The sequence below is a fragment of the Gallus gallus genome, chromosome Z (assembly GCF_016699485.2).
Source record: "Gallus gallus isolate bGalGal1 chromosome Z, bGalGal1.mat.broiler.GRCg7b, whole genome shotgun sequence".
Classification (NCBI taxonomy): domain Eukaryota; kingdom Metazoa; phylum Chordata; class Aves; order Galliformes; family Phasianidae; genus Gallus; species Gallus gallus.
In genome coordinates this window covers 28,399,474-28,420,295 of record NC_052572.1, presented here as the reverse complement: position 1 = coordinate 28,420,295, position 20,822 = coordinate 28,399,474, and the positions used below count along the sequence as shown (strand labels likewise).

The following is a 20,822-nucleotide window of genomic DNA, read 5'->3' as shown; positions in this document are numbered from 1 at the left end:
AATTTGGACTCAAGAGCTCACATAAAAAAAAAAACCAAACATCAGCACTGATTTTCCAAAAGATGGAAAAAATGCTTTTACAGAACGGAAAAGCATTTAGTAGCCTAAAACAGATGTGAAAGAGTACAGAGAAGAAAAAACTGAATACATATAGGAGAAAAAAAAAAATTGAAACAAATAGAAAATCTGGAGAAATGAGAGAAGAATCCAGAAGAGAACTTCACTGCTGAAGCAATCCTTCATTAAAAGAAAAAAAGAAAAAAAATCACAGAATCATAGAATATCCTGAGTTGGAAGGGAACCACAAGGATAACCAAGTCTTTACATGCTCATATACACATTCCGTGTGAAAATCATCTAGAAATGCCATGTAAGTGAATTTGAGCTTAAACTAGCCCATTACAATAATTGAGTACTTCCAAGCTGGTCTGGAAATATTTTTTTATCTGAAAGAAGTAAGTGCTTTTGAATCAGAAGGCAAGGAAGACTAGAAAACTATTTGGGAGTTCAGAATTTGCAGTAGGAATCTAGGCAATTGAAATAATTCAGAGATCTTTTTCTGAAAGTTTAGAAAACACAAAAATAGAAAGGGTTACAACCTAACTTTCTTCACCCATTTTGTGAAGCCTACAACTTGAACTTCTGGCCCTCTGGCTCTAATACAACATTCTATAATTTTATTCTCTTGAACAGACAGACTGTTCATCTGAAGCATTGAGGCTACAGGCTGTCAGAAATACTATAAAGTAGGAAAAACACTTTTCTTTCCAAAAAACATTTTACATTTTAACTACTGATAATGGCCTTCAGTTTGCATGTACTCTCTTAATCTAACTGGAAAATCTCAAGGCAAACTCAGAAAGGGGAATAGGGAAGACTAGGCTAGCAATTCTGGAGGAAAAAATCAACCATGAGTTACAGTAGTTCAGAAGCTGAAATATCTGGAATACGAACACTTAAGATAAATTTTCTCAGTCAAACTATCTGAGAAGCTTCTGAATTGTTCAATAATGTCTACTCAAAATGGCAACTTGCCAAGAAGTGCAGCATGATAAGGACAGACAAAATTATCTACATCATAATCTTTGCCAAAAATAGCCCAAAGTCATTAGTCATACAAAAACCACCACTTTCATTCTCTGGAACAAGCCTTAGTGAATATGGCCATGATGTCACAAGCAAATACATTCAGAAGAAATCTGATGAGACGGTCTTAAGGAACCCACTCTAACCCTAAACTCCATACAGCCTTTAGGAGATAGTGTGCACTAAGAATATTACACAAATAGAGAAGGTACAAATGAAAAATCATTTAAGAAAGCATTGCCTTTCTCATAAAAGATTTAATCCTTAGCAAAACAGGATTTCTGTTATACCAAAGGACTTCTGCCTTCCTGGCACACTTTTATAGGAGACTAGAAGTTTCAGACTTCATGGGTATCTCCCCCCAGAGTTTTTTGACTCATATAAGGCAACACTATTCAAGGATAAGTTTTCATCTTATCTTAGCTTTATTTCTTACTTTTTCTTCACCATGAGCTATTGCTTAAGTTGATACATTTAGAAGCTGGAAAGCTTATTGGTTCATTGTAAGTTAGTTTGCTTGCATAACATAAGCCATCAACACAAATACTTCTTTTAAGAGCTAATTAGAAATGAAAGATGGTTAATTTACCAGAAGAATTCTGGATACTTTGAAGTTTTTCCTAAACATATGGAAAACAAAAGGAATAACTATGGGTTCATGGATATACCATTCGCTTCTTACTTGGGAAAAAATTTGACCTCACAACACAATAGACATTACAGAAAATGTGATCGACATGAATACGTTATCAGTGTAAAACTTCTGTGGAGAGAAGGTCTTGACTGAAACTCTTATCAGAAAGGGGGACTGGAATGATAAATGTTGTTCTGTATCAGCAGTCCTTCTGGATGATCTTGAGCAATACTTTCCACAAGTGGAAGGAGTACACCTACCCACAATTTTTAAGAGAAAAAAATAGAAAAGTTGAAAAACTTAGAAGAATGACTAAAAATGAAAAATTACCAGCTACAGATAGAACACCTAGTGAGGTACCATGGAAAACATGATGAGCAAATTTGTAAGGCCACCAGCACTGGATCTTTAACAAGCCTCAGTGGCACAGATCAGATACACTTTAAAAGTGTCTCAGTGTAATGCTTCTAACAAAGTCTAGCCTGGAGGACTTTTCTTTGTAATTTCCAAAGGCAAGTAATCTTTTAGGCTGACTCTTCTCTCAGGGTTCATCTGAAGAGAAAGAAAGCATCTTAAGAGTAATGATGATGAACCAATCTGCACATGGGTATATCTGTAGTATTTCTAGAACATCTAAGCAAAACTCACTGATCTATCCAAGCTGTCAACATCAATTCAAGACAAGGTTGATGAAACCCAAGGTAAACTGTCTCCCCTTTGAAAAATCTTAGATCTAACAACTGAGCTCTCCCTACAGAACCATGCTACCTCATCTGATAAATGGCAGACAAAAAAAACCTTTTTTATCTGTATCTTAGCACTGTGGGTTGTCTAGGCTTATGAAATTTACTCTGTTTTCCATTGCAAAACTAGCATAAATAAATATTAATAAATAAGCAAGCAGAGGTTGACATATTTATTGAGTTCAGTGATACCCAAAGTTTTTTGACATTTATCAATACACATATGAAATTCAAACTATCATTTTCATTACCTAACTTTAATTTCTCACATTTCTGCTTTTAATCATGTTCATCACTGAGATACACTGAATATCCTTGGTCATACTGAGACAGGCCTGCTCATTCCTACCAGCATAATGCACTTGGGTTGCACGTATTATTTTGTATTCCCTTATTTTACAGGAGGAGTTATCCCATGTTTATTTTACTCATATTGATTCTAGTGGAAATAATGTAGGTTGATGTCCAGCTTTTAATTCCATTTTACATAGAAATATTTGATATTTATTAATGAATATGTAACTTCTTAATTTTCTGGTAGGTTTTAGCTATGACGTTTTTCTGGTACTGCAGAATTGAGGCTCCCATTCAATAACTACAAAATAACTGCCTTACATTTAAATTCAACAGCTAAAATTATATTGACACACTATATACTTTTCCTAATTGACATGCACAAAGCCTAAGTGACATTTAACCACAGATACAAAATTTTCCTGCACTGTTTATCCAGCTGAGTAGTTATACTAATTTATAGAAATGACACAAACAGCAGCTTCATACAGGCAAAAATACAGTCAGTGCATTCCCTGATTGTGTTCACAACAATCTCATGGAGCATTTAAGGCCAGTTAATTTCACCTGGTGTCGTTACAACAAGATTATACCACTTTTCATAGCATACATGTAAAATAAAGTAGCTGTCCATGCAGATATATGCATATGTATTCAAAGATTTTAAATACAAATTAGGACTAGAGAAGTACACAGAAAGGCAAAGACTGTACTACGTACGGCTTACAGCTCAACAGATGTGCACTGTGCATAAGTGAGCAATGGCAAGGCAGCTCACTACAAAAAACAGAATCACATGAACAGAAATGAAAAGGGCAATGATGTAAGTGAAGATAAAGAGCTTGAATTTGAAGCAATAAAAACAACAGTCAGTACAAGAAATAGAGAATACAAAATGAATAAATACCCACTCAGGACTCAAATGGTCCTACTTAGCCAATTTTGTATAATCAGCAATATAGTAATTACTCATTTCCTTAACACATAAATACATTTCAAAATTAATTCATTAAACAGAATACATAAAAAAAAATTATGCCTTTTTAAAAGTATCATAAATAATTACACTTGCAAAATAAGTAAATATGTTAATGTAAAGCAGTATGTTTAAAATTTCTCATGACATAATTTATAAAAATAAATACGTCTTTTTAGATGTTGCAAAGTCCCTTTGATTTTACTACTAACACAATTTTTTTTTCTTTTTTTTTTGTGAGCAACCTGAGGAAAGTAAATCACAAGTAATAAGAAAAGAGTTGTGAAAAATTCATTTACAGAAATTAATATTTGTACTTTCAGAATACCACTTCAAATCGAACATGCTTTCTTAAAAGATTGTTTCTTCAGATGACTGCAAATAAGCAGTAAGCAGACCAGTTCTCATGCATTCATAGCTACGCACAAAAGCTCTGAAAAACACCTGGAGCCTATATCTAAAATATTATGTATCTACATCATTTTTTAATTCAGAAACATATACTAATAAAGGTGGAGATCAGTCTCTCAGTCTCACTATTATAAATAGTGAAATTTTATCATGCCTAACTACAATGTATTTTTAAACTTTGGACAAAATGTCACATCACTTTTTATATATGCTACCACCAACTCCTTCCTTTGGTTGTGGGGAGGCTGAGGAAATAAGGCATAGTTATTTTTAGAAGGCTACGCCAGGCCAAATAATCATTCAAATACTAATTATCTGATTCCTTTCACAGTACAAGCAGCTTTGACATAAAGTCTTTTATTTTTATTTTATTCTTTTTTAATAATTCTTATGTAATGCAGAGTTAAAGAGTAGTATCACAGACTGGTTCTGCCTTTGACATTTATTGATTTATTAGAAGTTTAAATGATTTGTCAATTGTCATAGAAGTTCTGGTGATCTGAACAACTGTTTAGCAACTTGACTATCATTATGAACTTATTCCGCAGAGCTTGTTTGGAACGTTCCCATTTCCCTGCTCACACTGATACAACAAAGATGTTAAAAGTCACCTTACGGTAAATACAGCTTTAGAAGTAAATCTAAAAAGAAATTTAAAAAGAATTATGTTACTGCTTTCCTGCACATGGAAATATTTACTATTACTTATGCATTCCAGTTCTTATTTTTAAAGAAACATCATTAAGTACTGAGTTTTTAGGTCTATTCAAATAATAATAATAAAAAGAAACATACTTTTGAAATCTCCATCACCAAATGTCAATGGATAAGCTCCCGGCTTTTCAATCTTGTACATTTCCTCTATAAAAAGGATTTTACAATCATTTATTGTGTCTTCTGGGCCTCTGAAAAATAAAAAGTACATTCAATTTACTTTCTCAGATCTAGATTCAGTAATTTATGAATCCTAAGCAATGGGAAAAATCTTACTGGTATTTTTCTTTTTACTAATGCTCATTCAATTCACACAAAAAATTCTGTGTAATACACACACTCATTATACTCACATGAACAAAAGTCTAGCTCACTGCCCTCAGATTACCTGGCTGCCACGTCACAGAATGTAACTGAGTACAACCTTATTGACAGCCATCCATAACACTGCAGTTCTCTCTCTACAACCACAAACTGTTTTGTTAGCTGAATGCAGCAAACCAGTAAAAATCATATCCTCTTGAATACAGCATAGTAAACATTTTAATGAAAATACATTGTTAGAAATAAACCAGGAGTGTGTCTCACAATACACAATAACAGATGCTACTCGGAACCTGTAGAGTAAGAAAAGCGATAAGGGACATAGTTGTAAACTGATAGAAAGCTTCAAAAGGCTTCTAAAAAGTTTTAGAAAACTAAAATCCAGTCCTGCAAACAATATTGAATTTTATCTACCAAGAGAATCATTTCAATGACAGAATTCAGTGCAGAGTCCCCGCAATAGGTAAATGATTTATAACTCCACAGAGTAAAGATGTTCTTTAGTGAGTTTATAGTAGTATATAGTAGTACATAATAGTATAATAGTGAATTTACTAAAATTCTAATTCAAATATAAATGCAGCAGGAAAGAAAACGTCATACAAATCCAACACTTTTCAAATGCTTCCTTTTCCTCCCTCCCCGTGACACTGTGCATTCTTCAATGTACTAAATAATTTAGAACTGATTACTAATTTTCAGTATAATCCACACTGGAAGAATTTATTACCGAGCACACCCTCACTAACTTCACTGAATCATGTGTTGTTATTAGTTTGATAAAATAGAAAGGAATTAGCTTGCTGGAGAGCTTCAATTCTTGCAGAGAGTGATACCCCATTATTAAAATGAAGTCTGAAGGAGATTCATGTTTGCTAAACTTCTCTTCAAAAATTAGTCTAACCCTTATACTGCTGTATTCCCACTCTTGGTTCCAGCAAATCTCTTCAAAATCTGAAATTACACAAGCAACTAAAGGAATACAGACCACAAATGTCCTGGCTTGAATTACAAAGGTTATAAAGTTTAACATTTTTCCATGACTGTTATGCTTGTAGTTAAAATATCCATTAAGAATGCTACAACAACAGGAACGTATTTTTTTTTCTTGTCTGCCATACAGAGACATTAGATGTGCTGGACATAATATAAAAGCAGTAGCACACAGTCAGACTAGTTCCAAATTAGCCAAGAGTTAAGATTATACAGATCTTGAGAAGGCTTTGTTATGAATGAAAAGAAAAAAACCCACAACAAACTATTGCACTGTTCACAGTTGAGTATTTGAAATAGGTTATGCAAGATTCTGCTGACCAAAACTAAAGTGCACTGTGTCATTACACGGAAATAACGAAAACAAATAATTAAAGATAATCATTAAATATTGCCACACTGGTGACAATTCTCCAAACCATCAGTCATGTTTCTTTCAAATAATTAAACTACACAAGTGCCTGAGATATGTCTGAAGGGTGTACAAATTTTCTAAGCCTTATTGAGTATTTGTAGGAAATATACACAGAGACGATTTAAAAATCCTTCTGAAGACAGCCAGGTGGCGTATTCCTACCGAAAGTTCTTAGCTGGAAAACTACGTCAGACTATAGACAGGTAAGGGAATACTATTATGGTGTACGGTAAATTAGGTTAACCACAATAACAGAACATCTCCAAGACTGCTGGACGGGTAGTCTGGTGTATGGGAGCAGTTAGAATGTGACCAGATTCACAGCTCTAAATGTGTGGGGGAGAATGTTTACTACCGCTAAAAGCAGTGTAGGAAAGAAATTTATGTACGTATCTACCCACAAAAAACATGCATCTAGTTAAAGTAAATCCATCTAAATCTTATTACTGTTTCTGCCTGTTTATTACTGATGCCTAAGAGTGGTTTTTACTACTAAAGCAGACACAAAGCCTTCATGTCCTCCTAAGTTCGAAGTAGTTCTAGACAAATAAGACAGCCAATGGAAATGTAAATTATGATGCTCTATTAAAATGTTGCTATTTGTCTGTTAATAGTTTGTGGTAACTTGAATTTAAGACTTGACTTGCCCAAATATTTTGCTTGAGGGTGTGTCTCTCCTCCTTCAGTAAGACCACAGTTCTCAGAAAAGAGGCCATCTCTGTGAAGAAAGAAAGGCTTTGCTCTCCCTCATCTCATTGTCTGCTCCCACCACTTCCCTTGTGCTGACACCAGTTCTTGGTCTCTGCCACATGCTGACTTAACTGAGGCAGAAGAAAACTAAGCCAGAGAAAAGCCCACAATCAAAAAAATCCTTTTTGGTGGCCTTGAGCTCTGCAGTGGCTTAGCTCTCCAAGGAACTAGAGTTTGAGAGGACTTTGATGGTGTCTTGATTCACTATAATTGCCTTTTACATTTACCAACATTTTGGCATCTGTATTTATTTCGACCCTTTCAACTCCTTTCAGTGTTTGGAGGGAAGCAATTTCCATTGTTAGTCATATGCATGAACAACAAATGCTAGCAAATTTCAGAATTCAGGGATATTTCAACAGAACATACAAATGCTACATCAATACAAACCCATCAGTCTGATAGACAACGGTTTGTTCTTATGACTAAGAAAATAAGGTATTTAAGATAATTTTCTTTTGCACACTAGGTGGCATTGCTTAAAGTAGTTCAATCCACTGTAGGAAACATCCCTCAGATTTATCTTTATTGCTATACAGTGCAGTGAACACAGGAAGGCTAATTTCCTGCACCTCAATTTGGACAAAACTGTATGGTCCAACTACTCACACTAGAATGCTGGACTTCAGCTTCTATTGGAACCTGAAGGCATTGCAAAGTATGCCACATTCTGTGAATGATTATAGCACTTAAATTCCTTCAGCTGTCACCACATCTGCAGATCTGCTCAAGCAAACTCTCCAGCTTTGGTTTAAAATGAACTCTTTATCTAGAAAATCCTCCCTGGAGCAGATAAAGGAGTACTTCTGGGAATGACTACCCCTTTAAAAAGGCTGTAGGGATCAGTACAACACTTCAGGGGAAGGGAGAGTGGAAACTCCTCTCCAGTAGCATGTAAAATCCCTTTGGATTATCTAGGACACAACCACAAGTTCACAGTCATGAAAAAAAAAAACATATAGATATAGAGAGGAAAAACTGTACACAATCTTTGTCAGAAAACACAAATATAAGAACAAACAAATACAGATGGAGCTTCTCAGAGCATCACAATTTCCCTGCTTATTTTTTGTACCCTGAGGAGTGTTTTCTTAACTACCCTACACTTTTTATTAGTCCTAGATTGTTTAAAAAACAACAAAACCCTAGCACACCACTACCATAAAAAGAAAATTCACAAACAACAACACATATATGCACAAAATGAAAAATTAAAATAAAATAAACCAGCAGCACTCCTGCTTCTTTGCAATGCTATAAACCTAATTATGCCAGGACACTCCTTATCTATACCACTGCTTGCTTTGCTTGTTTGCCTAGCTATCCAGCTTGAATCCTCTACTTCCTTTTTCTAATATAACAAGTAAGTAGTGAATGCATTTTAAAACTAAAACATATAATTATGTCTTATTTCCCCTAAATAACATAAAATGTTATCTTCAACAAACCATGAACATGGATTCAAGTATCTGTATGCTTAGAAATAAAAAAGAAGCATACCTTAAATTTAAGCATATCTGTGTGGTAAAGTAGAAGTAATATGAAGTTGAATAATTTGTTGGATATTAGTCAGTGTGCAACTACAGATGTGTCTACTGAAAACTTGAAGCATAAGGCATTAAATAAGTTACAATGTTGTTAAGAAATGGTACTCAGGCTCAATGTAAATCAAAACATAGGTGCTACAAATACGACTCTCATACAGAGACAGTCTTAACTCTAGTACACTTCAGAATAAATCAACATATTTTCAGAGCATATTTTTCCTATTTTTACATCTTGTTCATCTTTATTATTTGTTTGCCTCTAGTACTCTATCACTATTATAAGCAGAACAGATACTAGGAAAGACATAAATCATTAATTTCCCCTGTCTCTATATTGTCTTATTGTTTACAGCTGTTTTACTTTAGTTTACCTTCTTTCTTGTAGCATTTCCTCTAGAAATTTTAAAAGTTGTGTTCAAAAAACAAATAAATCATCATATGTAATTTAATCACCAACATCATTACTGAAAGTCATGTCTATGCTACATTAAGCTCAAAGTGTTGAAGTTCATCATACTTTTTTTCTGTAATTAGCAAAATATAGAACTGCATTTAACTTCTACCTCTAGAAAGACACTTGCAAAATACTGCAAAAACAGTTTAAGCTACCTAGTGGTTTGGTAGCACGATGCCATATACCCACGATTAAAAAGACTAGGATTTTAACAGACTGAACAAATCTTAAAGGGCAAAAAATCTCTCCTACTGGACTAAGTTTTCACTAAAATGTACCTAGTATTTGAACTAGAGAAAACATAATATTTTCTGCTATGAATAAGGTAAATATCAAGCAAAAACTATCATAAGGTTTAGACAAAGCTAGTGTGTTCCAGTAAATTCCACATTTGCAGAACTAGAGAAGAAGTTCAGGTATCACTGTGGCATCTGATAGCTTTCAGGTTTAGCTTTACTAAAGCTGAAAAGCTCAGTTCAGCTAGTTGCTCTTAAGACTAATTCTTCTGTCAAACACTCACAATAACTTCAGTGATCAGACTATGCATAACTTATCTTTAAAATATTATTATCTAGTAAAACTGTGATTACGTTATTCTGTGAAGCATACACAAGAAATATTCTGACACCCTTCAAACAAGAAAGAGACTTTTCTAAAGGTCTTCACCTTACCACAGTAAAAATGGGATGTAAAAAATCTTACGTTATACATTAAGCATAGTAAATGGGATTGCATTAGTATTTCATGTAAGAACACTAAATCCTTTAAAGAAATTAAATCCCAAACGAGAGCCAAACAAACCCTGCAGTACAGCAGAATTCCTAATATAAGATTTCCTTTTTGACAAATTAGCCATAGTAACAATGAAATCTTCAACTGAACATTCCTATTTCCTTTTTTCCCCCTCCATGCTTCTTTTTGTTTACACTTTCAGGTTGCAAAGCACTCTAGACATATGAAATCATAGTTGACTAGAAGCATGTTACGTGGGCATAATCCTGGATATTTCAAAGGTCAGCTTTCAAGAAAGCAAAAGGTGCTAGAAGACAGTTACCACACTGTGAATACTCAATCAGTACTTATAGCCTGAGAGACTTACTTAAGATTGACAGATCTCTGTGGAATTTTCTGCCTTTATAACTTCACCATTGTGAAATTAGAAAAAAAAAGTTAAAAAAAAAATCAACATACACTAAAAGTCAAAATACAAACTTGAATAAAAATCATAAAAAACTGAGTTCCTAAGCAGAGCACACGAACAATGTTTAATAGTCATTATATTAAAAGCATGATGAGTATATTAAAATCATTAGGCTAAAGAATTGGGTATGTGCCATTAAAATAAACAATCTCTGGAAATATACTCTTGACAATCCAGACCATCTTCTGACATTCAGTTCAATGTATTTATTTAGTCACTATCAACCAAAACAATGTTTTTGTAATTAAAACAAATATATGTAACAGCATTTAAATTTCAAAAGATGTTAAATTGAAAATATCTCTTTCGAGTATAAAATACTGCAATATTGGAGCAAAAACATTGCAAATATCGGAGCACTGGAACAGGCTGCCCAGGGAGGTTGTGGATTCTCTTTCTCTGGAGAAATTCAAGGCCTGCCTGGACACCTACCTGTGCAGCCTGCTGTAGGAGGCATGCTTTGTTGGGAGCTGGACTTGATGACCCCTAGAGGTCCCTTCCAACCCCTATAACTCCGTGATTGCAATGTAAAAATTACTACTGCTTGCTTTACGTTTAAACATAACTATAACTTTGGCTAGATCGCAAACACATAATGTTTGCATAATTAAATAAAGGCTAAAACATACCCACATAATTACAGCGCTCACCAGACATGAATAAAGATTTGATTTTAAACAGGCTTCAAGATGACTTACTAGTATTTTGCCACAGAAAGACTGCATATTGCATATATCCAAATTCTGCAAAGGTGCACAAAATTACAAGTAAATTATTTTATTCTGCACTAAGTACAAAAAACAGACAGTATTATCAATATTATTTCAGAGCATTCCACCCTCATTTGGTTTACCATGAAAATATAAATGCACAGCTAAAAAATGGAGTGGTATTAGCTATGCTTTTTGTTCGACTTTATTTATTTATATTATACCAGCAATTATTATGGCTCATATATACGTACATACAATTTTTCAAGATTAGTAGAAGACCTTACTGTTAGAAATGTTATGACCTAATAGGAATAAATGAAGTAAAATAAAGCAAAGAAAAACAGAACACTCATTACCCCACCTCCCTCCCTACTACTAAACTTTCATATTCACATTATGAATACATACATAAGCCAGCCAGGAAATTACTTTTTTAACATCAGAAGTAAACATAATGCTTCTTGCATTTATAAAACAATATGTTATAGGTCATTACATGAAAGAGAAGCTTTGTTTGCAAGGACTATCCTTTTTCATTAGTTTGGGATTTGTAAAGTAGATTAATATTAGAAAAACAAACAAACTTCAAATCTGGAAAGCGTGAAAGCACTGGCCTTAAAGGATAGCAAGTCACATTTGGAAGTCCTAGTAATCTATTTACCAGAGTAGCTCAGGACTCTGACTGCTCTAAGCCATGAAAACTACCGAGAAGACAGAGGAAAAGGCAGTGGAGAAAGGACAGATCCCGCCCTACACGCTGGGACCTCCACGAGGCAGGAGGCGCACCCGCACTGAGGACCTGTCCATGGTGCTGCAGAAAGGCCCCCGGCTCGGAAAAGGGGAGGGGAAAGAACTTGACATTGGTTACAACTCTGCTCTTGTTACCAGTTAAATAGCCATCCACAGATTCCATTGCCACGTGAAAACATGTAGCTGACAGAACATCTATAATGAACGAGGAAAAAAAAAAAAAGAGTTGGTTGATGAGATACAACCCCAAAGGCTTCATGTTTGAAAGACAAAGATAAAGCAGCTATGCTTTATTACAGGGCATGACCTAAGCTCAGCCGAGTTCTCCATTTGTCCGTGGGCTGAATCACAAGACACAGGACAACACAAAGACAGCTCACAACATTATTCCAGGGGTCTGAACCAATCAACAAGTCAACAAGAAAAGGCACAGAATTATAGTTGATGTTTACTAGAAGAAATTAGAAGACTTTACAAAGATTTTGTTTTCCTTCATTCCTGAGAGTAGACACAGCACAAAGACTTGTAAAGAATTTAGATACAGTCATAACAGGAGACCAATCTGCGTACACAGCTAGACCAAGAATCTCAGTTGAGAAAGAAAGACAAGAAGTACCTCCATTAATACTAGAAACATCCCATCAGGATAAAGAATAACAGAGAAACAATCCTGAAAATTCGTGAACAATAACAAAAGTACTACAAATAAATAAATAAATAAAGCACTTGAAAAGAGAAACAGAGATGAAGAGAGAAAAAGAAACAGGAAGGAAGGGAGAGAGGAAAAAAGGAAGGGTGAAAGAGATGGTGGAGAACTGAAGGTACCCACCTCAAAACAGTAAGAAAAAAAAAAATACAAGCATTGATATAAAGGCAAATGAGAACTGCTTGTGGACAAGGCCAAAACCACATTTCCAGCCTTCAAAATCAATAATTAATGATTCTTGTGCTTTGAATATACACGACAACATTAGTTTAAGGAAAAAAGTGACATCTAGGGAAGTTTCCACTCAAAACAGGACAAATTTCTTATCACCAAGAACTCTTGAAAGTCAGAAAGTAAGCAGACTGACAGAAAGTCATAATTTGGCATTTAGAAGATCACTCATTATGGAAGGTCCTCATTCTTCCCATTGCTCAACACTCTACACAAATTAAATCAGGTAATTGTGCCATGATTGCAAATTCCATTACACACAATATTAAATCCACCATTTAAGTGCCTAATGGCTATTGCATAATGACAGTATAGCATTTCTAGTTCTTCTGCATATGCTTGGAGTTGGTGATCATAGTATTATTACTCATTTATAGGCAAGTATGTTACTTCTGGGTAAAACTGTTGAAGAGATTCCTTCAACAAACAAGTGAGGAAGCTGTGAATGGGGCAGGCAAGCAAACAACATGGTCTGATCAGCAGGAACACAGCAATTAACAAATCGAGGCTGAAGTGAAATCACTTCAAGGGTAAATACTGACAGAAGGAAATGCCAGCAGACTAATCTCATGGAGAAAGCTCTTTTGCCCTTCCTAGGGAATCAGCACACTTGGGTGCCTCCTTGAAAATGACTGTATGCTAATGCACACAGCATGGGGAACAAATAGGGAAAATTACAAAAGCCTGTGCAATTATCACATAGTTACAATCTCACTGGGAAAATGGAAGCATGGTGGAATAACTCCTGTGAGTTATTCAGGAAGGGCAGGCTAGTAAGGGAGGGAGGGAAGCTGAACTTTATGTTGTAACAGGTCAATAGGCAGTTGAGAGCTCATGGATCAAGATTAGCAGACAGAACAACATGGGTGATGCTGCAGTGAGTGCTTGCTATGTAGCTTGGAAGCGGGAATAAACATTTGAGACTTTCTTCAGGTGACAGAAGTACCACGTCCACAAGGTCTGAACTTCAAGCACCCTGATAAGACAGCACAGTGTAACACATGCAGCCTAAGAAATTTCTGGAGTGTACTGACAACTTTGACGCAGGTGATCAAAGGTATGTGTCTAGGCCTGATAATAAACAGAAGAACAGGTCAACAGGTGTGAAAGTCAAGGCCAGCTTTGGCCACAGTGATATGATTTGACAGAGGATCCTTAGAGTGAAGTAACATAAATGCAGCAATATTGGATTTTGGAGAGCACACTATGATCTCTTCAGATATGTGCTTCGAAAAATCGTACAAGATACAGCCCTTGATATTCAAGGATCATACTCTCCAAGCTCAAGAAAGGTTCATCACTACTTACAGGAAATTAAAGGCATCAGGAGGCCTGCACTGACAATCAAGGAGCTGAAGTCACACATAAAAAGAAAGTAGCTAAGAAGTAGAAGAAGGATAGCTAGCCTAGGGAAGTAGAGACTTGATGTCCAATCACACAGGGGTAGAGCTGGGAAAACCAAGGTCCACTTCATACTGAATCTCACAAGGAATATGAAGGGCAACAAGGAAAGGTTCTACCAGTATAAAAATGGCAAACACTACAGAAAAAGTGTGCTCTGTGCTAAATATGAAGTTCATGGTGGGGTGGGGGGGAGGAAGGGGGGGAAGGCAAATGTCCTCAGTGCCTTCTTTACCTCAGTGTTTATTAGGAAGAACAGTCTTCAGGAATCCCAGGTACTTGGGAGCAGTGGGAATGCCTAAAACAAAGATGACTTCATATCAGTGGAGGATGAGGTTACGGAGCACTTAAACTGGACATACTTTAGTCTATGGAATCTAATAGGTTGAACATACAAGCTCTGAGAGAGCTGCTTTTTGTCTGTGCAAGGCCACTTTTGGTCATCTTTGAAAGGTCATGACAACCAGGATGTGTTCCTGCAAACCAGAAGACAATAAATGTCACTCATCTTGAGGAAGGCTGGTGAACCTCACCTCCATCCCTAGGAAGTTAGAGGAGCAAATAACCCTGGAAATCATTTTCAGATTTAAGGACAAGAAGGTGACTGAGAATTGTCAGCATTCATTTTCAAAGATAAAATCATGTTTACCTAGCATGGTGATCTTCTACAATGCAGTGACATGCCTGAAGGATCACAGGAGAGCAGCCAGCTGGAAGCTAGTCATTACTGATCTACCCCAGTCATTCATACAGAGCCAGTATTGCAGAATGATGCAAACAGTGCATTCTCAGCAAGCTCATATATAATACAAAACCAGGAATAGCTGATACACCAAATAAGTATCCTGCCTTCCAGAGTGACCTGGGCAAGGTAAGAGGCATAGAGAAATTTCATTATGTTCAACACGGGCAAATGCGCAGGGCTTGCATCCAAGCAGTACCTCTTCTAACAGTACAGCTGGCTCTTCATCAACTGGCTGGAGAGCAGCTTAGCAGAGGAGGACCTTGAAGTTCTGGTAGACAAGATGATCATAAGCCAGCAATGGGACTTAGTAAGCTGAGAAAGTCAGTAGCCTTCTGGGCTGCCTAAGGAATAGCACTGCCAACATACAGAAGCATCTCAGTGTTAAGTAAGTTATTGGCTTACTGAAGTGATTCCAGAAAAGAGTCAGTCACAGAGATGTTAAAGGGACTGGGGTATTTTTGACATCAGAATATTTAGCCTGCAGAAAAGAAGGCTTATTCATAGATGGCTCTTAATCATGTGTACACATTTCTAAGAGTAGTGCATATAGAATGGATAGCCAGACTCTTCACACTAGTACCTACTGTCAGGACAAGAGCAATTGGCACAAATGAAAACACATGACATTCATACAATATCAAGAGGCTTTTTCTGCCTTTAATTATTATCTTAAGTATATGCATATATTCCAGTACAATCCCTTTTTCAATTATTTTCCATACTATTTTTCCTGATATTGTGGGTCACCTTTTTTTTTTTTTTTTTTTCCACTGACATTCATTCTTCCACCCTCTTCTGTTATTTTCCTCAGTGAGAAGAGAGAGTTAAATTGCAAAATGCTCCTAAAAATCACCTCCTACAAAGTAAGTCAAAAGACTCTGTGGTTCCAAGTCCACATGTTTATTAGAAAAAGGACAATACTACAAATACTGAAGATGCTTTTATCTTATGGTAATGAAACAAAAATACTCTAACTTTTAACACTTCCTACTTAAGAGTGTGATTTGGGTGTTGGGGGTTTTGTTGCTGTTGTTTTGTTGTTTTTTTGTTTGTTTGGTTTTTTTTTGTTTGTTTGTTTTTTTGTTTTTTAATTAATGTTTTAACCAGCTTACTCTATCTCACTTGTTGTGATTTAAGTCTATCATCTCTAGTCTACCGGACATGTACCATTGGACTCCCCAAACCATCTACCAAGACCCATGAGTTCTTCTCAGCAAAGCTGCTTCCCATCCAGTCCAGTTTTAAAGTGTAGAGCAGCAAGAGGCTCTGCCTTCGCAGGTCCAGCAGGACCCTGCATTTATACTTGTTGAATTTTGTAAGGCTCTTCCTCATGCCTATTCAGGTCTCTCAGACTTGCAGTACAATCTTCAACTGCATCCAGCAGACTCCAACAATTTAGTGTCTCCACCGATGTGACTGAGAGTGCATGGTCTTGCCTTTGCCAAGCCACTGCTAAAGATATTGTATCGTATGTACATCTGCAGTTCTTTACTTAACACTTAGTAGGTAGTGTACAACTCATTAACCACTGCTCTCCGAGACTGATCTTTTTAAAAACCTGTCTGGTTGTCCATCCACCCTGATAGCATCACACTCATTTGAACAAAATATCGTGGAACACAGTTGAAGGACTTGCTAATGCTGAAGTAGATTACATCTGTTGCTTTCCGCTCAGACACGGAGCTTACTTATTTAATCATGAAGGCAGTGAGGCTCATAAGGCATGATTTGCATGTGGGAAAAAAAGTCCATCTTGGCTACTTCAAATGTCAAGCACTTCCAACATGACCATCCTTTGAAGGCATTCTTTGAAGGTGGTCGCTTGTCCTCTTCCCACAGAAAAGGGCCTTACCTGATTTCCTGCAAGACTTTTCAAAGATACAAAAGAATAATATCACTAAAGCACCAGACAGTTCCTTTAGCATCCCCAGATGCAACCCATCTAGTTCCATGGATTTGCACAGGTCATGTTCTAGCAAGTGATGCTTGATTTAGTCCTCATCCATTGCTGGTAGCTCATCTTGAATGATTTTACTAGGTAGAGCAGTCTGAAACATCTTGTCGGTGAAGACTGACACAATGAAGGCAGTATCTGCTGTTATGTCCTATCTACAAAACACATCCACGCTTCCTTAGTCAGCCTTCTACTGTCAAGGCATGTCAAGGCTGTCAAAGTTCTTTGCGCTGCCACTGATATCCCTTGCAAGTGTTAACTCTAGATAAGCTTTTGTTCATGTAACATCTTTATATGTTCAAAATCCTCAGTTATACCAGTTTTCTGAAAGAAACTGATGTTTTCTCTATTAAAGTAGAGTGCCCATACTCTGGTACTCCTTCCTCACTTCCACCAGGATCTTGATATCTTTAATCAGTGTAGCCAAGGATAGCCAAGATCAGTGTAGCCAAGGTTACCACTAATCACCTCCAGTTTTGATAATAAACAGCAGATCCAGGTGTGTATCACTTGGTTGACCTATCCACTATATGTAAGAAGTAGTTCTCTGACATTACCCAGAAATTCTCTTGACTGCTTACATTCCACTGTGTTATCTTGCCAGCAGGTATCACGGAATTTTAAATACCTCATCTGAAGTAGTACCCTGTCATTCAGAGAATGTTAAATGAGGCTTTGTCCTCTTCCTCAGCCTGATCAGTTCAATTACCACAACACTGTCATCCTTTTTGACCTTTAATCCTGACTAATAGGCTCGCAGTCACTGTTATCCTACTGAACAGCTGCCTGTACGTACAATATTTGCATACATGCACTTGAGATGAGTACCACTCTTTAGCAATACCAAAATCACTCTTATCCCCACACCATGTGCCCTCTGCTTTCCATGTACATTCCAATACCCTTTAAAGGGGTCACAAACCCTCTTCAGTACCTCAAACACTACTCACCAGGTTTATCAAGTGTAGATGCTTTCATTCCAATTGAGGATCAAAAGCTGTCAGGTAAAGATGGGAATTTGAATATGGGTCCCATGGTATTAAAACTTAAATCTCTGGTTAGTTGCACAACTAGTGCTGGAAGATTTTGATTCACAGGATATGCCTACTCCTTTCATTTAAGATTTGTCCTTCAAACGCTTTTTCTCTTTACCACGAGTACTGAGAATTTCCTACAAACAGCTGTGTTAATTCAAAAAAGTCTCTTCTTTAGGAGACAACCAGTTGCACTGAAGTCATAAGTAGGAGAGGAAAGAGTGAGACATTTTTCACTCTTTCAACATTTAGTCATTTACAAGAAATATGCCATTTTCATGTCTGTGCAAGAAACCTGCCACCAAGTTCTTTGTAGCAAGCATCTTATTACCAGGATACCTGTTGATACCTCATGAAAGCTATTCTGAAAACAGCTCTAAATAAATCTCATCAATATTGCACACATAAGCAAAACAATGTATTCCAAGATCAACCAACATTAATCAAAGAAATTAAATTTAACAAATAAAACAGCAAATTATTTTGGGTAGAGAATCATACTGTGAAATGACAAACTATACAGAATGAAGCTGCAAGTCTAAATAAGAAACACTTGATATCGGCGACTACATTACTGGCAATCTACCAGATATAACAACTACTGTGACATGTTGATTATCATAATACATAATAAGAAGGATAGAAAAATAACAGTAATGTACTTTGTGAACGTTAAAAAAAAAAGAGGTGCAACTGCCAATAACCTTTTATTATTATTATTTTTGGACACAAAATTTCTTTATATCATCCAGGAGAGCATGCAAGGCTTGCTTCATTGTTAGTCCACTGTTCTGTAATAATACATTTAAGTTCTGTGCATCTGTGAAGCTAGAAAAAACATGTACTATGACTTCAAAACCAGATATTAAATATAAATGGAAAAAAAATGTTCGGAAGTAGAACAAGGAGTTGAAAGAGAGCATGGTCTACATAAGTAGCATAAATTTTTCAAAGCCATGGTACATACTGCAAATTGCATTCAAATCAGTTCTGAAGTACCACATGTACAGAACATTCTGACCTGTAAGTGCACAGTCAAAGGAAAACTCATGGTCCCAGGCCTACTTGTGGTAGACAAAGAACCACAGTTTCCCAAGTATTTCTATTTAAGATGCATTCAATCCAGTTTGGATAGGTCTCAAGCATCCTGTAATTACAAGTTCTAGCTGCAGTGCAGATACAGTCCAAATGAAAACTATTATGTGGTTAAATCTTTGGTAATCCTTTTTTCAGTCTCCCTTCTCTTTAGTAATGTTCTCTAATACCCATCTGTTTCCCAAAAGATGAACTAATGATGACAAACTGTACAGGACATTTCCTTCAGGATACGAATAAGACTTGACTAAAAGTAATACCCAAGAAACATGCATGTCAATACAGAAAAAACAAGTATTAATAGTACGTTCTACCATCTCCAAAGCAGTAACACAAACAATACATCTTCTTGTTATTTCCTGCCACTGTGCCAATAGCTTCACGAAATCTTTGTCATAAGCAATCAACATCGATGTATTAAATCTTAAACAATTTTGTATAAAACAGGTTATTTTATAAAGAGCCCTTTTAACATAATATCAGAAATAAGGGGGAAAAGGTCATGGCTGTGGAATATGTCTGAAGCATCTGTAAGATCACTGCCTCTTTTTACTATCTAGTAAGGTTGTTCTTAAGTAGAGCGCAAATAATTAGTCACTATCATATCATCAATTCATGACTGAAATATATTCATAAAGAATCTGGAACAGATTAGACCTTTATTTAAAATAATTACTAATGTTAAGTACTAATGGCAATGTTATATTAACAATATCAAAAACAGTAAGACTGATTTTTATCTTGCAAACCAACATACCCAAAATGTAAATTGAGTAAGTTTATCAATATCAATACTAGCACATTCATCTTGTACATTTACTTTTAAATGAGGGGACCTACTGGTAATTGAGAGGAACTCTTTAGGTAACACAGGTGATAAGGAGCTATTCCTTGATGAGTTACAGAAATGATTCAGATTGCAAATACTTTCTGCAGTTTGGAGAAAGTAAGTTTGATTAGTTTCATATACAATCCATCAAAATTTAAATACATTCTTAATCAGGAAGAAGATTCACAAGATTAAGATTCTATTTAGAAAACGGCCTTAAGTTCATCACTTTAAAAATAAAGTATTTGCTAGCTCTGACTTTTTCTCATTTTGAGGGGATAGTGGAATGTCAGTAGTATGGGGAAATCCCATAGTACTTTATCTATAATGATCATCTCAAGTTTGAAGATAACTACCATATTAGTTAGATTTTTAAAAGGCTATTCTGTCAAGATTCAACCAACATGAGCAAATTTCATTTCCTTAGCTATCACTTGAAACTGGTACTTGCTTTAGTCAATATAAAGTATATTTTGATTATCCTATTCTACTAAGAGGGAAAAGCTTTGGAAGAACCCCTGCAGATAGCAGTTTTAAACAACTTTATCAGTATACATTTGAACTTCATGTAAGCTCGTATTCGTACTGTAGAGTTCTGATGTAGAGGACAACGAAGTTCATCTCTGCAATTCACTGAATGTCATACAACTATTAAATGCATTATAATGAAAACCTTCATCTTTCAAGCCTGGACTGAAGTTTTTAATCTCTTTTACCAAATTGATGATTAATATTTATTCAATTTCTTCTTGTTTTACATTTTATTTTTTTCCCCATTGTAGTCACCAATGCGTGTCCTTATGCCAGATTCACTTAACACAA

At 35.8% G+C, this 20,822-nt stretch overlaps 1 protein-coding gene across 3 annotated transcripts in view; it reads right to left on the bottom strand.

Moving 5' to 3' along the window:
• The window catches only part of UHRF2 (ubiquitin like with PHD and ring finger domains 2), an 82,339-nt gene that overhangs the window by 23,250 nt on the left and 38,267 nt on the right, over nucleotides 1-20,822 (bottom strand). For all 3 annotated transcript variants that reach the window (XM_004949077.5, XM_003643002.6, XM_040656582.2), the window contains one exon: nucleotides 4,940-5,049. In XM_004949077.5, coding sequence (XP_004949134.1) covers nucleotides 4,940-5,049 — 110 coding nt within the window. The remainder of the gene's footprint in view (nucleotides 1-4,939; nucleotides 5,050-20,822) is intronic.